This window comes from Melopsittacus undulatus, chromosome 3, assembly GCF_012275295.1.
Source record: "Melopsittacus undulatus isolate bMelUnd1 chromosome 3, bMelUnd1.mat.Z, whole genome shotgun sequence".
Classification (NCBI taxonomy): domain Eukaryota; kingdom Metazoa; phylum Chordata; class Aves; order Psittaciformes; family Psittaculidae; genus Melopsittacus; species Melopsittacus undulatus.
Window position 1 is genome coordinate 106,950,326 of NC_047529.1, and position 17,186 is coordinate 106,967,511.

Sequence of the window (17,186 nt, forward strand, 5' to 3'; positions counted from 1 at the left end):
AGCTCAATACATTTTCTGCTACTGAAGAATCTAACAACATAGCCGTTAGCCCATATACAGTTTGCATAACGCAGCAAGAGAACGAGTAATTAGGCAAATCACAGTAATCCATGAAATGAAGAGACAGACACACTGGCTAATTAGAAAATGAGCACTGTCATGCCTGCCTGTGCCATTTCAGCCTTCTGGTAGCTCAGTGTTAGTGATAGGGGAAGGAGTTAAACTAAATGATGAAAATAAATATATGCATATATACACGCAGTTGTTTTACAATTGAGTTAACCCTGAGGGAAAGGAGAACTGAGGGATTTAGAAGAGATAATATCCAAGCAAGAGGTAGGAGAACGGGATACACAGCTAGATTATTTTAGCTGGCAAAAAGAAAGTTTTACCTCTAGCTACCCTTTCTACTTTGGCCTTATATGCTACATAACAGCATAAGCAATGCAGAATATATCATCCTTGGTCTTGAACACTTAGTTTCAAATGTTAAGTCTGGAAAAAACTGTCAGAATGAAAAGCAGCTTGAAAAGTCACCCTTTTTTGCTGAGAGACGGCCCTGGTAAGGTCATCTACAACCTCTTTTCTTCACAAGAGAAAACTGGCACAGAAGTACTATCTCTTGTTACACAATCTTTAAAGTTTAATGAGGACAAAAGAATTCATTTGGTTACCAGAACACTAAAGTCTCTTTCAGACTTTTAAAATAAAACCTTCCTCTCTGTGTCTCAGTGTTATACTGATCTATTTGCTGTACAGCCTCTGTAGAATATATTACAAATACAACCTGAAGACTGAAGCCACTAATGTCTCCACCAGTGTTTTAAACTCTCTATGCCACCCTGCTCTCCAAATTGACAGACCTGTTGTCTAGATTATGTGTTCATCTGAATGTTACCCACCCCCCAGATCCAAGGTCTCCAAGCTAGAAAACTCTTGTATGGTAAGGACTGCCAAAGAAAGTGACTTGAATTCCCAGGTTTGGAGGAAAAAAACCCTAGAGTGTTTATAAAAAATTGGTGGTCAATGAAAAGTGAAAATACCAATACACATTAAGAATGCCTCTAGAAATCCCCAAAAGTACCTTGATTAAGAGGTATGCACTTCTTGGTCAGGAGTTTTGGTGTTGTTTCCTTAAATAAAAGGCAAAACCAGCAGCTTTCTCCATGCAATAGATAATACGACACCCAATTTACTCATTAGGAATCCCATTTACATGGATGGCAGTCAAGCTGAGATTCACTATTACAAAGCATTAACTAGGTAGACAAAACTCCCAAATAATTAAAATGGTTAGAGGCTGAATCATGATTAGAAACAACTTATTGACTTCTATGCATAAATATTTGAATGTTTTCCATCAGTATTTGAACAATCTTGTAAAAAAAGAAAAAGCTCAGAGACTCTTACCAGCTTCCTGTGAATTTAATACTTCTAAGGCATGCATCATGGCACTTGCGAAGACATTGGCATCTTCTTTGCTGCCAAAATTCAGACCATACACCTGCCTAGCGTCACGCCACTGGTGGAAGGTCTGTGTAGCCTGATTGTACTTCAGCCCTTTCGGAATGGCACAATTTATTACCACCTAGAAACATTAAAAAATAAAAAGTGACTTATGTTTAAAGTTGCTTTTTCACCACAAGTTTCAGCTTCATGCAGATTTTATTACTTAACCATGTGGGTTAATTCAAGACCCATAATCTGTAGAAACACAATGCTGAGGCACATAACTATTTAAATTTTCATTCCAATGCCACATGAAATCAGTGATGAGAATACACAAGGGGACTAATGAGATATTTTCTATCAACTGCGTAGCTTAAGCATTCTCATTTCTAAAGATGCAGTGATGTTTCATAACAGTAATGTAGTAATATCAACAGTTCTGGCTTTTAATAGCAGAGTACTTGATGTGAATATGCATCTGGATCTCAGAAATGCATCAGCTTTTTATTTTCTACATTAGTTTCACAGAGTACTTGTTAGAACCATTTTTTTTTAACCAAGTTATCACCTTCACTCTGTGGCTGCTGCACTCCTTAGCTTGCAGTGCTTTCAGCAGCAGTTCATGGGGACTTATACTATGCATCACAAGGTATCATTTTGCCAGATCGTTATGGCTCACACAAAAGGTGATAAATTCTAGCTAGTAGAACAACCACTTATTACAAGCCATCCACTAAGAGGATCCCATTGCACTTGGACAACTATATCCTCTAACCTTTTTCCACTGAATAATGGGAGGAAAAAAGCATGTTTCTTCTCAGATGAATTCACAGAGACCATTTATTACTTCAAATAAGTGTTTAATGATGTCGCGGTTTAACCCCAGCCAGCAACTAAGCACCGCGCAGCCGCTCATTCACTCTTCCCCAGTGGGATGAGGGAGAGAATCAGAAGAGTAAAGTGAGAAAACTCGTGGGTTGAGATAAAGGGTTTTTAATATGTAATGCAGAAGCCATGCACACAAGCAAAACAAGGAATTCATTCACCATTCCCCATTAGCAGGCATGTGTTCAGGCACTCCAGGACAGCAGGGCTTCATCACACAGAATGGTTACTTGGGAGGACAAATGCCATCACTCTGAACATCTCCCCCCTTCCTCCTCCTTCTTCCCCCAACTTCATATGCTGGGCATGATGCCATATGGTCTGGAATATGCATTTGGTCAGTTGGGGTCAGCTGTCCCAGCTGTGTCTCCTCCCAACTCCTTGTGCACTCCCAGTCTGCTCACTGGTGGGATGGTGTGAGGAGCAGAAAGGGCCTTGACTCTGTAAGCACTGCTCAGCAGTAACTAAAACATCCTGTGTTATTAACACTGTTTTCAGCACAATTCAAAACATAGCCGCATACTAGCTACTATGAAGAAAATTAACTCCATCCCAGCCAAAACGATCAGTGTATCCTTCACGTCTATGATAAATGACCATGAACAGACCAAAAGAACTGGTTTTAAATGCTGGGAAAGAGGGAAACAGATACAGAAGCTTTACTCAAACAAAAGGAGTAGACTTTTAACCCCACCACAAGTTATCACCAGGCAAAGCATATTTCAAGACACAGGCCTAAGTTTGCCATTTAATCAAGATGTAACAACTTCATCAAGGAAATTTAGATGTAATCCTTGTAGTTCCCTTCTCAATCTCTTGAAGTGGTAGATGATGAGCACTACCGAATGTCAGAGGTTTTTTGAATTAAATGACCTGGGGAAATGAGGTATCATGCATCCAACTTTTCATAAAGAGCTACAAGAGAACTGCTGGTACCTATATAGACTGCAGTTACCAGGGAAGAAGAAAAGATTTTAGGTTGCCACTTTACCTTAAAAATAAATCAGATGTCCTGCCCTCACCACTAGCCTTTATATTTATCTGTAGGAAGGAATGGTAAAAGAGTGCACAAGGACTTTTGCCTTGGAGGTATGTAAAGTGCTTAGTTTATGGGGGAAAAACCGTAATACAGTTTTGCTACTTCAGTTTAAAAGAAAATTGTTTCTTATTTACAGTTCCCATAATTTTACTCTAGATGCACTTCTTAGCGTTAAAAATAATCACAAAAATAGCTTACTATTCCTATTCCAAACTGCTTACCTGATGATCCTGAATCTTCCTGCCCACAACTCTGAATGTGTTGTTGCCTGTGTGATGATATATATGAACTCTGCTGAATCCAGTTGATCCACCAGCTGGTACCCATTTCTTATTGGCATCATCATAGACCATTACAGCAGCCCGTGCTTGGCAGATACTCTGTTCACTGTTAAAATACAAGCATTTTGGAGTAGAACATAAGATTACTTATGGCAAATCATTATCTTTTTGGTTACCTTTTGCTTTTTAAACTCAAAATGTTAAAGCAATGCTCCTTGCTGAAACATCCACCTTTCTAAATACATAGCACCAGTAGCACTTTGTCATTTTGCTTAAAGGTGTTCAGTCTGAAACGCTGTGGTGAAGACAAACAGGACAAACTATTACTAAGAGATCAAGAAGTGATTTACTTTCAATTTTTTTTTGCACTTCTCCCCCCTACAGGGTTTTCCCCCTCCTTTCTGCTCACCACCCACCATAAATTTTAATTAAATGCCATAACCATGCAAAAGTTTACTGCAAAGACTGAATTACAAAGAATCTGGAGCTGCACTGGCTCCATATGACTTCTACAAGAAATGAGGATTGGAAGGCCACTTGCTCATCTTAACATACATAGAAGGAAACACACACACAGGATAAAGTTCAGCACAAAAAAAAATCACCTGCTCATAAATTAAATGCCCTTTTGGTTTGACATATCTTACAATTGTAAAAATGTCTTTCTTACAATTACTGGAAAGTACAATTCCATTAAGAAACTGCTATCAGTAGCTAATTCTGATTATTATGGCAGTCATCTGGAAGCTATTGTACAGCCTAAAGTTAAAAGGGACCATATCACGAATGTCATCAAACTAGAAACACAAGAAAGCATGATGTACCATAAACACACTATTTATTAGGAGAGGGTGAGAGGGTGATACTACACAAATTGTCTTTATGGGAAATGTCCAGATGCAGACAGGAAATAAAAATAGAAAGGAATTATTTCTTATCAGTAAGGCAAATTCTCTGAACATACCACTCCAGTACATCCAACATTATAGAAAGCACATGATGCCTGGCTTGCTAGGAATGTGGCCTGCCGTTTGGAAAACAGAAGGATGAAGAGACATGCATTCTTCATAAATTACTAAAGTAGTGAAATATCCCTTCATACTTTATAAAGGAGGGAGAACACAACTATCCCCAGTCTTTCTTGCTTGGTTTTTCTTTTGGTGGGTTTTTATTGTTTGGTTGTTTGGTTTTGGGGGGTGTTGTGTTTGTTGTTTTTTTAACAAGACTGTGCTGAATTTCCTAGTATATGATTTCCATCTGACACACAAAACCTCAGCACTGTATCCAGCTGTTTTGCTAGCTTTCAGTACTGACATTGTTGAGAAAACATAGCCTCAATTTCTATCACACTTTCCACAGCACTCCAAGTTGGAAAAGCACTCGACACTGGGATGCTTTTCAAGACTGGGGGAGAAGAGAGAATACTGAGATTATGTCTCCTATGTGTACAAGAGAATCAATATTTCCAATTTTAAAAGGCATATTTGTAGCCTCATTGCCTATTCAATGACTAGATCAGAATGGGATAACATCCTCTAATTAAACCACCTTTTTCTAGCCAGAATTTAGTTCAATGTATGGATAGTAAAATTATAATACACATATACAGAGTGCTTCTTTTCTAAGCATAGTTTACATTTTAGACCAAAAGGACCACATCTAATCCAAAAAGAAAGATTGGATACAAAGTAAATAAAGTTATTGATAAGTTTCAGGTGTTTCACAGTCCCACTAAAAACATGCCACAGGTACATAAAGTCCTCTCATCTGAGGACAATGCAAGAATTGACTGAATTTCTTTGATTTGGAAGTATTTTGGCACACTCAGTCTTAGAAGTTCAAACCTAGAAACAATGTGTTCACAAAGTACACAACAAACAGTAGTGTTTTTTCTGAAATTCATAATAGTATTACAAGAAACTTGGAAAATTTCTGAACCCAAACCAAGTTTTGGCTGCATCTGAAGTTGGGTGAATCACAGGCATGATGAACTATAGGCGACAGGACCTAGATACGGATTTGGAAGCAGCACCACGTGGTTTGCAGAGTTCTTGCCAAAAAAATAACTTTATCTCAATCATGTGTCAGACAAATTAAAACAGAAATCATTTAGATTCTATTAAAAATTGAGGTTATGAGTATAAGCTAATATGTTCCAATTACAATGAAGGTAGAATCAGAGTGTGATGGAGTAATGGTACGGTGATCAGAAGACTTAATTAGTATGACAAACCATCAAAGTTCAGATGTTCTTATTCAGAGCGTTCTCACTCTTTGCCCTGACAAGGTCCTTCCATAGGCTTCTTACAGAGGTTTTTACATTATATTATTTAACATAACAAGAAAAAAACACCTACTCATTTTAGAACTGTTCAGTATTCAAGCGGCATAATTCATATGCACAAATAAGTTGACCTTGAGTAGAGTTTCTAGCTTTTCTTCAACAACTGTTAAACTATTTTTAGTTCCACTTCTCGGGCTATGCCTTATAACTGGAAATATTACACAAGTCAAGATCTCAAATACTTCATGCTCCATTTAAAATAAAAGAATTTTCTTAATGGCAGGGGATTACTCTTTGTCATATAAAAATGTAAGATGATTCACATCCTTTAAAAAATGACAAATACAAACAATTTCCAGTTGACCTATTCAATCACTACACAATAAGCCTTTTGCCTTCACTTCACACAAATCCTATAACTAAAATTTTAATGTTCCGGGTCTATAATTTTCATATCCAGGTACCAATCTGGAGGTGACACACTCCCCTCCTGCCAACAGTTTCCACCACCCATCACTTTGCTTATCAGAATGGAGCGGCAAGGCAGAAAAATGAAGCTACCCCTGTCAGAAACAAATTAAAACACACAGTGTGCTAGCCTTGTCCCAGGGTTCAATAACTGCACATTACTAGATGTAGGGGAGATTAATTCAATCTCTTTCTCGCAGGCAAAAGTTCTGCACTCTAAAGTTACTACATTTTCTTTTGAAGACAAGCATGGAGGCATGAGCCTTAGCAAGGAAGAATTTTTAGGTCTGTTCTACAATGTCCATTTGATAGTTTAATATTTGAATATAACATATTACAGCAAATAAATACTAAACTTTGTGGTGTCTAATTCTCAAAGAAATCACTTTTTAAACAAGATGCATACCCGAACTTCAAAGGGCTATAGCAAATCAAAAATCCATGCTGTTAGCTCATGACTATCTTTGACAGATCTAACAAAAACCAAAGTTTAGTTTTCTTTCCATGATCCATCTTTTCCTAGGAAAATACTAAATATAACATACAGACTGTTACTAGAACCTGAGCCAATGCCCTTCATATTCTCCTACAAATATAAATTTAAACTTCAGTTCAAAGGAACAAGAGCAGAATGAATCAGAACAGCATCATTTATTATATTTCTTCCTTTTTATCTTACTACATTTTCCTGCTGTACTTTTAACAGGAAACAGGTCTTCACTGATCTCAGTGTTTATACATGAGCTCTTCACAGTCTACAGGGTTTTCTGTAACACACGTCCTTAGACTGCAGGAACTGTGAGATGCCAGGATGACTTGCTTCATTCACTGCACCAGAATCACTTTGGTCTGGTCACAAAGACCCTTTTTATAGACAGATTACTTTAACACTGGTGGGAAATAAACAAATTGTCTACAGTCGTGTTGCAAAAGAAAAGAATAAAGGATGTTCATTTATTTGCTGTGTCATTAGGCCTTCAAAAGCAGCCTACAGGGTTTACTTGCCTAACTACAGATTTTCCTTTTTCTGATGTACCATACAAGTATAATGGTTCCAGAAACATTACGCTTGGATTAACCTGTACTTTCCCAACACAAGAACTCATTAGGGGATGCAGCAGAACAAGTGAAGGGATCCATCTCAAGCTTCAAATGCTACTGCCAAAATGTACAGCTGCTCAAAGAACTGATTGCTAACTTACTGGGGCAGTGGGCTGGGGAACTAGAGTGACAATCTATATATTAACTAAGAAAGATTAAGAAATTGTCTGTTCCCAAGAAAATTTACTGAACTAAGTATATGAAATCATATGCTATATATATCCTGTAAAATAGAAAATTGATAAAAGGCAACATTTATGCAAAACAGTGCTTGACACTTAGGAAACAAAGCATACAAGGTCTCTTCCTAAAGTGTAAAGCTTGACAAATAGTTGGATAAATATATGCCAGGTAGAGTTCTTCTCTTGACAAAGATTTAAGGTTCTTATTATTAAAGCCAACCATTATTCTGGTTAAGTCCACCTACAGCAATACCATATAAAGCCAAATACAGGGTGGCTGGTTTTTATTTGGGGTAGAAGAGTGGGGAGAGGTCTGGCACTCAAAAGGCTCAGACAAAAAAAACACAGTAGTAATGAATCATAAGATTATTCTTATGGGAGAATATACTTTCCTCCTCCAGTGATGAGATCATATGGAAAGCTCAAAAACCATAGCAAACTGAACCCTAACAGACACCATTCTTTTGCCCAGATGGAATGTGTTCATTCTTTCCCATCCCAAGTTCTTAAGCAAAATGCACCATGACACCAATGCACAGTCTGCTGACCTAAGCCTTTTTACTACTCTTCCCAAAAAAGTAGATGCTTGGATTTCCTCTCTCAAGAGCTAAAATGAATAAACAGACTTAAATAATCGAACTCATATGGAAAACAGCACAATTGCAGTCACCAAAAAGATCATTTAAATATACTAACAAGAGTGAGGAAAAGCTGCGATTGCTCCAATTCTCAATCTTTAGTATTTTTGTCAGTGATGTAACAGTGAGGTTTTTGGAAAATCCTATCCCTTTACCACTTCTTCTGGTGATTCAGGGGTTTTTTGCTATGTTCTCAATTTACAGAAACATAACAACATGTTCTTCAGTGTGCAGTCTTTGTGGAAGGAATGGAAGGAGACGCTGATTCATCAAACGCCTGTTGAAGCTTTTCAAACCATGTGGCACAAAGCTAGAAAGAAACTCCAAATGCTTCCAGTACTAACATCTTAAAATACACATTTTCAATAAGCAGCTGAATGCTGGTCCAGATATTAAGTTTTGTATCTTGGCAGTGGTGCTTTGTAAGATGGTTTTCCCTGCTTCATCCTGAAGCCTGACTGGCACGTCACAATGAAAATGTGCGTTCTCTATTTTGCTGTTAAAAAAGCAAACAACAAAACACCCTACAACATAATAGAAAGTAGTGGTGCAGTACACAGTAACTAAACCAGACACTGCAGACAAAAGCCATGTATTCTAAGCTGCTTATATGGCTTAACTCAATAGTTAAGCTACTTGCTAACACCTGAAAGCTAACATTAAAATGTTCCCAATACCTTCAAATATCTCTCCACATTATGGTCTGCTGAGAATCAGATTGAACTCAACTTGCATAGATTAGGATTTACTTTTGGGAGTAGGGGTTTGGATTTGAGGGTGGGGGAAGAATAAACTTTGAGTCACTTCAGTTTCCAACTCCTAATCCACTGCTTTAATTTTACTCATTTTTTGAACTTAAGCCAAAAAGCAAATCTCAGAGGAAGCTGAGGATAACAATTACCATCTCCTCCTGCCAACTACACCAGCATCCAAGCCATCAACAGGGCATCGTGAAAAAATATAATCCATTTATTATCCATTTGTGCTCAGCAAAGGTTAACATAGCTCTAACAATAAATTCATGGTCTCTGTAACTCATCCTCAGTTAAAAGGTAAGAAATTCAACTTTTTCTGCACTACTAAAACATAGCTGAAATGCTGCTGCGAGGAAACATCACATGCTCAGTACAGCAGGAGTTATGTGGTGTTATGCTACCTGCACACAACTTCAAATGATGGGCCTTACCCACTCCAAAAATTTCAGCTAGTACAGAATTCATTTACTGTTCAGGTTTTAGAATAAGCCTAAATTGGAACCAGCTCATTTATCTGACTGGCTTTCATGCAGATTCTTCTTCAGATGCTATAAGCCCCAGAGGACAAGAGCAGTTGTTGATTTCTTCTAGCAGGTGAAACTACAAACAAGAGCTGCTGTTCAACCAGGAGGTGAATGTGAAGGGAGCAGTTACAAATTGCTTCACTAACAGCTCTCTTGCTAATGAGTTAGTACTTGCCTGTGCCTAGAAAACTTTTGATTGATAACAAATTCATTCATCTCTCCCACTTTTTTTTGTCTCTGATAACCGAGAGATTCATTCATCTCTCCCACTTTTTCTTCTCATGAATTACTCTGAATATAGATTAGCTGCAACAGAGAGCAGAGGGAAATCCTACACAGGAAAGTTCCAGTTAGAAATAAAACTACAAATGCACCTTGAGAAGCAAGGAAAACTGAATCTAAACACTGGGATTAATAGCTGGCAAAGGAAAGGTGCTTTGCTTTTGGCACTGAATTCTGCAACACTCCATTCCAGAGTTTCAGTCTTACACAGTTTATTGAAAACTTTCTTTGCTCAATGAGTACCTTCCATTGGAAGAAAACTGCTTTTCATCTCATGTCCAAAAGCATTTAATATTAATTTAAGAGCAATCTGTTCTTGGAGCAAGTGAAATTCACAGAATAAATTTCTATTGTCTACAACTCTGCAGCTGTAGCTTGTTCTGTAACAGCAGGTGAATATCAAACAGATGAAGGAAATCATTGCAGGACACTCAGCCAGAAAAAGAAATATCCTTTAAGACAACACCTTGATGTCAAATGAAAGTCCACTTTCCACACAGAATTCCTAATTTATAGCCCCAGCATTTTCTTTTAACATTGTTTCATGGTCCATATTTAACATGAGAGTATTTCATACAATAGATGATGTCATTTCGACCTGGCAATTCAATAGTATCTCCAGGTTTGTTATATGCAGATGATTATACTTATGGGAGAATATACCATATTATACCATACACAAAATTCACTCATTCCCTCAAAGGGAATCAGGGATATCCAAGAGAGAACATGATGACAGTCAAATCAAGGAAAAGCCACACTACAGTGATGAACCTTAATAAAATGAAAGGATTGATAGGAATTAATAACAACAGACTGAAACCCATGGATATTTAATAGTATGAAACTACTTATATTAATGATGGCTAACCATATATGTAATATGCAATAATATAATAGCAATTGTTATTACATATTATTATCCTTATGTGACTTAACCATATTTAGTTACAAACTCCATCCTAAACTTAGATTCCTAAATACTCTCTGAAGTGAACCTTCCAATATTCATCTCAAACTGAAGATGGTAACAAAATACTTAGAGCATGTAGACATTTCAGGCACTGAACTATTTAACCAGCACAAGCCATCACTTTTCAAATCTTAAACTAATGAGACTGAATGATAACCCAAACTCAGGTATCAATTTTCAAACAGGAACAGAAACTAAAGTTGTATAATACACAAAGGGGTGGGGTTTAAGCAATTATTTCAGTGGACAAAAGGAACAACTGCCTTGCTTTACAAAAAGGAAGAATCAAATTCCTAACTTTTATCATCCATAGAACAAATTGCTTTCTACAAAACCAGAGATGCTCAAAACTGACCTAGAAAAACCAATCCAATTCACGACTTCATTGCCATCACTTAATTTTTCATAGGTTACCTGCTAACCTTTTTTAACCTTTACTTGTCTGTACTACTGTACTACCCAGATATTTATCTATTTCTGTGTTTAAGAGGAACAGCTCTTCACAGCTTGCACTTCAGGTTCACGGTTTTCCTTTAAACCAGTTTGGATTAGAAAAAAGCAGCACTAGAGTGTTGTACATGTCCAGAAAGCATTCTCAGCCTGGGAAAAGACAATACTTTGGGTGCTTAAAACAAAATGTAAGATTTTAAATCCCAGTGAAGAATTCACTTTGTCAAAACTTTACCATCAAACAAATACCAGGTTTACGTAAAATTTCAAGTTATGAGATAGAGAAGTAAGAGCTTTGATATACTGGAATTTTATACACACAATTTGGTCCTTGCCTTGTATGCAAATCTAGTGATAACTTCATGGATATACTTTGTTAAAAGTCTTCATTATTTAGCTTTGAGATAAGACGTTCAATGAAACAACCAACAAGTAACAAAAGCAGTATTTTCCCATTTTATCCTAAAATTTTCCAGATTTTTCATCTCATAAAGAATCATTAATATTTTTTTCAAAAAATGTTTCCAACAGACGTTTTGAGAAAAAAATATCATAACTACACAGAGACTATTTCATTATAATACATTTGCACTGGTGGGGCAGAATTTTTCTAGCCACTACTTTTATACTGGTAAAATAGTCTTACATTTAGACTCCACAGAACCATGAAATAAGATAATTCAGTTTACTTCCTCCACACACACATCCATACTTTTGTTTTCTTTTATCCTTTTACACAGGGTGTTCTCTTAGACATAGCATTTTTGGTTGTTTATCTGAATATTTTCCCTGAACACAGTTGCATTGTTGTAATCAAATCCATTTTTCCACTGATTCACCAAACATATTTCTCCTGGCCATTTACTATTTTACTTATACTGAAAAGGTTATGCAGGATCTATGCAGCAATTTAAATAGATGACATTTCCTCAATGCAGATGTGATAGGGTGACATTGCATGCCAAAGGTTTTGCCACAGTAAGGCTAATGCTGTCTGGAGAGTGATTCTACTGAGCAGTAGAACAGGAGCAGAAGATTTCTAACATGACTTTCATCCATCTCAAGGCAGATTTTAACCAAAATTAAGTTCCCTGGTTTGCCTATCTTTTTGATAAACTAATAGAAAACAAGCTCTCCAGCACAATCTGGGAACTGTAAACACCAGGTTACACTGAACAAAGCTAACAGTCATAAAATCAATACCTTTAAATCTATCATGATTGTTCCTATTCAGCAAAAGTTCAAATCTTTAAACCTACAGGTCTTAAAGACCAGAGCCAAAAGCTACCTAGATCCACTGCTTCTTCCCTACAAATGGGCTATTTTTGACAGTTTGTCGCTTTTCTTGCTATGATTCCATGAAGCTGAACACAGTCATAACTGTGGAAAGCCTTTTTCAGTGGGCATGAAAAACAACATCTTCAGCAGCTAGACTGACAGTTGATGATTTCCTGTGAGAAACCACTTAACATACATTTCCTACCTTCTATACATATTTTAACAGAAAGTGACCTTATTATGTTATTTCTTAAGCTTTTGACACACGGTATAAATCACAGCTTTCAGAGGCCAGATTCCCCAGGCAATCTGAGCTCCTGAACAGACACTGCAACAGAATCCATCACTGCATTACCATTACTGCAGATCATGTAACTCATTTTACTTTCAGATAAAGAATGCCCAGGTTCTCTGGAATAGCAAGATAGTAGCATTTTTACATTACCTATTTGATATAATGGCTGCCTCTGATGTAGAGAGCTGTGTAAGGGGAACCTGGCTGATCTCTGATTGAGCCATTATGGCCCCAGTGTTAATATGCGAATATGCAATTCATAGTTCATTACAAGTTTCTTTTAAGAGTCTTTCTAAAAACCTCATCTAAAATATGAAAGTAAAAAAAATCATATTTTGTTAATTGAGAACTCGCTTTTAAGACGTCAAGTTGACATCAGCAGGAGTTAATCAAGGAAAACGTGGGTCTACTGCAGAAACAAGACAGGTTATCTAGCAGCAAAGGACACAGAAAAGGCTCCATTTGCCTTGGTGTCTATTGGCAAGCTCTGTTCTCAGACTTCCCAGGTCTGTGTGAGTACTGGAATACTACCTGCAGCAAAGGAAAATGAAGTTAGGGGCCTCAGTTAGATAAAATGGATATAGAGTCTACTGAATTGAATAGTGTGCACCCAACAAGGGTGGAGGTAGCTACATGTTAACATCATTACTGGTGAATTTCTCAATACCAGCTCTTGATACTGTTTAATGTCCTTGTTAATGACCAGAAAAATGGGATGCAACTTTAGCAAGCCTGTGATGGCTTTTCCTAAATTGGGATAAACTGATACGCTGGACAGCAGAGCTGCCTTTCAGAGGTGTATCAGCAGGCTGGAGAAATCAGCTGAACATAAACCTTAAGAAACTTGAGGGCTGGAGCAACACCTGGGACAAAACAATCACCAAGCTGTAGAAGGTGATTATTCTTCTCTACTGAGACCACATCTGGTCTTTGTGCCTATCATTTGAGACCAGTTTTAGGCTCCCCAGTAGAAATAAAGCCTTTGACAAATTGGAGTAAATCAAACAGAAAACCATTAAGGGGGGTAGAGAAAAGATGCATGAGGAGAGGCTGAGACAGCTGTGTTTGTTCAGTCTTAAGCTAAGACAGGAACATAACTGCTACTATCAACTACTCAATGGGTCATTAACACAGAATACAGTCAGGATCTTCTCAAAAGCACCATAAAGAAGGATGAGAGGTAATGATCAAAAGTTGCAGAAAAGGAACTTCCAACCAGGTAAGAATTTGCACTAAAAGACCAGTGAAGCACTGAGACAGGCTGCCCTGGGGAGCTGTGGAATCTTTACCATCCAAATTCAGCTGGAAAAGGTCCAAAGCAACCCAACTTAACAGGATAGCCTGTTCCAAGCAGGGGGCTGGAGCAAGTGAACTCAGCACTCTCTCACCTTGACTAAGTCATTCTATGGCTCTAGAAAAAAACAAAATACCTTTGAGAAGATCCCACTGAATAGCAGACATATATTAAATACCGTATTTATGACAATAATTGCCTTAGTACCCCATTTTATTGGAATATTCTTCCCCCAAATTAACAACGTGCATTTCGCACTATTTTTGTCCTCATGCAAGCTTTCCGTTTTCACATCTGTGCTACCTGCTGCAGCCACCTCACTCTTTCACCTCCCCTCTCCCATATTCCTTCTTCCCTATTTTATGCTTTCTTGCTCCAGCAATTGCCTTACTTCACTCTCTCCACAGCCCTTGGTTAACATGACCTGACTTCTCAAATCCCCTAATCCCAGAGGTGCCATTCTCACTCTTCCAGGTGAGATCACCTCTCCTCATATAACCAAACCCACCAACTCCTGCTCCACACCAGTGCCATTGCCTCCCAATCTCACCCATGTCCATCTCATCACACACAACCTCCATCCACTACCAACTAGTAGCACCTATGCTGCTTTCTGAACCTAGCCACTCATTGCAGCACACCTTACAGGCTGCATGGAGACCCACACTTCCTTTGCATGAAGAAGGTATTCAGTAAAGAGGTGCTTCTCCCTGATTTAGAAATAATGGACAAGAAAAGGCCCAGTTTGAAATACAGTATTCTTTTTCTGTATGCTTCAAGCACACACCTAATTTATGGCCTGCCAGAAAGAACTGTAAAAATTGTCAGGTTTTACTAGGCTGTGTTTTCACACAGAAGCAGCTCACAGGGCACAGAATATATCATTAAGTTCACAAGAAAGCCACAGAAGAACTCAAAACTGAACTTATACTAGCCTTATAAATAGCAGTTTCTTTGACACAGCAGTCAATATTTACTAAACACTGCAGAAGAAAGGTGTCAGCATCTCTTTTTACAATGCTGAGATACTGAAAAGTGATGTTCTTATGACTATGACAAAGATTCTTCCTTAAGACTATTAGTATTTTCTGAATAGATTTTAAAGGTAGAAGAAAAAACAACCAGAGTAATAAACTATTTGTTTCAGTAACCAGAGAATAACATTAATAGGCAACTACAAAGCCAGAAGCATCCATTGTGTTACTAATCTTAGCGTTCTGAAAGGCACACCATACCTAGTACAGTACTGTTTTCTTCCTGTTCTTCACAAAAAGACAAAGCAACATCTCAATTTTCTCAAATCAATATTGAAATACTTTCTGTTCCCTAAAATAAATGTACTCCTCAAGGCTTAATCTGTGCTATGTTTATTCTACTCCAGCTTGATGTTCTTTAGAAAGCAATGTATATATCTTCAAGTGTGTGCAAGAGGCAACAATTTTCTCTGCTTGAAAGACTTAAGACAAGTAAGTTTCTTAACCTGGCACTTTACCAAAGCAGCTTAGTAAACTGCTCCAAGATTCATGCCAATTCCTTATCTCACACGGATACAAACATGTATTTTCAATACACACACTTCCTGTTTTTAGATTTGATATCAAATATGCACCAAAAAACACCTTTAAAACCCCAGGACATGTTAAGAAAAAAAGAATAACTGATAATACTAAGTTATCAAGTCATAGAATTCTCCTAATTAGGAAAAAATTAGGCCAAAATTCATGTTAAACAATCCTACAATTTTCAGTAATTCTTTTTTGGACAACAAAAAAGTGAAAAACATTGTGGTAAAATTACCTATAATTGGTCAATGAGACACAACCAGGCAGCCTTTTGTGCAATAAGCCTTATTCCTCACATGCTTTCCTCCCAGCAAAGCACACAAGGCTCGATTCATGGATTTCTGCCATCTCTTACCAAGTCTGTACTATAAAGTACTTCACATATAAAAACACCTCTTGACAACCTTGTCGTTATTTCTGAGGGCTCCAGGATAAGGTAAAGTTCTGGGCCTTATTCAAGCAACTCTAAACAAGTGAATTCTTCAGTAACCCAATACCAGACATGGTGTAGTAAACAGTGATCTGTAAAACCCACTACAGCTACAAGTGCTCCCTTGTATGGGAAGATCTAATGAACATTCTCATGTTGTATATTCAGTACAGACATTTGTGATCACCTGTAAAACAAAGGAATACCACATTTCCATTTACATCTGTACAGTAGTGCTCTACTCCCTTCCAAGCACATGTTTCCACATAGAAATTCTACCCCAATTCAAAAAGAGGCCGTTATCCTCAAGTTGACACAACCTGGAAGCATCCTGCTTCCACTTCAGTTATGGTTTATTTACATTTGCCTTTGAACATAGTCAAAGTTATCACCTGTATTAAAATATGAATTCAACTTTCATGCCAAACTACTGCATTTACTCAGCAAATAGCACGTTTTTCTTTTACTCTTCTCTTCTTTGATCCAAATTACTTTTTGGCAAGTCTAACTCAGCCTTATTCAGAACAACTCTGGTTTCTTTCCCACACCATTCAATCCTAAAATACCACTTTTTAAACAAGTGATTACCTTCTCACTTCTCCTAATCCCTACTTACTAGGAATAGCCTCTTGAAGTGGTTACTCACATAGCTATTTCAGAAGCCCTTCTTCCAAGCTGGACTTCAAGTCAGTCAAGATCTTGGAAGAATGTTAGAATGGGTTGTGTTGGAAGCCTCTAACTTGAAGAAAGACCTGATTCCACCCCACACACATCCCATTTCCTCACTTTTCCCAGCACTTTTTACTAGTCTACTTCCCCCAAGGTACTTAAGCTTGTCTTTAAAATCTAGTCCCTTATGTAGAAACCCACTCTCATACACTCTTCTATTAAATGCAGTTTAAATTAACATGTAATCATTCAGACCTATGATCACATTTTATACAGTGCTACTTAACAGCAAAAAAAGACCTGCATTTCCCAAAGTGCGTAGTTTGGTTTCATCCACTAATGGTTTT

At 37.5% G+C, this 17,186-nt stretch overlaps 1 protein-coding gene across 4 annotated transcripts in view; it reads right to left on the minus strand.

The window, feature by feature from the left end:
• Positions 1 to 17,186, minus strand: part of ENAH (ENAH actin regulator) — a 94,235-nt gene that overhangs the window by 43,239 nt on the left and 33,810 nt on the right. For all 4 annotated transcript variants that reach the window (XM_034060480.1, XM_034060479.1, XM_034060476.1 and 1 more), the window contains exons 2-3: positions 3,595 to 3,760; positions 1,411 to 1,588 (exon numbers count right to left, since the gene is read on the minus strand). In XM_034060480.1, the coding sequence (XP_033916371.1) occupies positions 1,411 to 1,588; positions 3,595 to 3,760 (344 nt within the window). The remainder of the gene's footprint in view (positions 1 to 1,410; positions 1,589 to 3,594; positions 3,761 to 17,186) is intronic.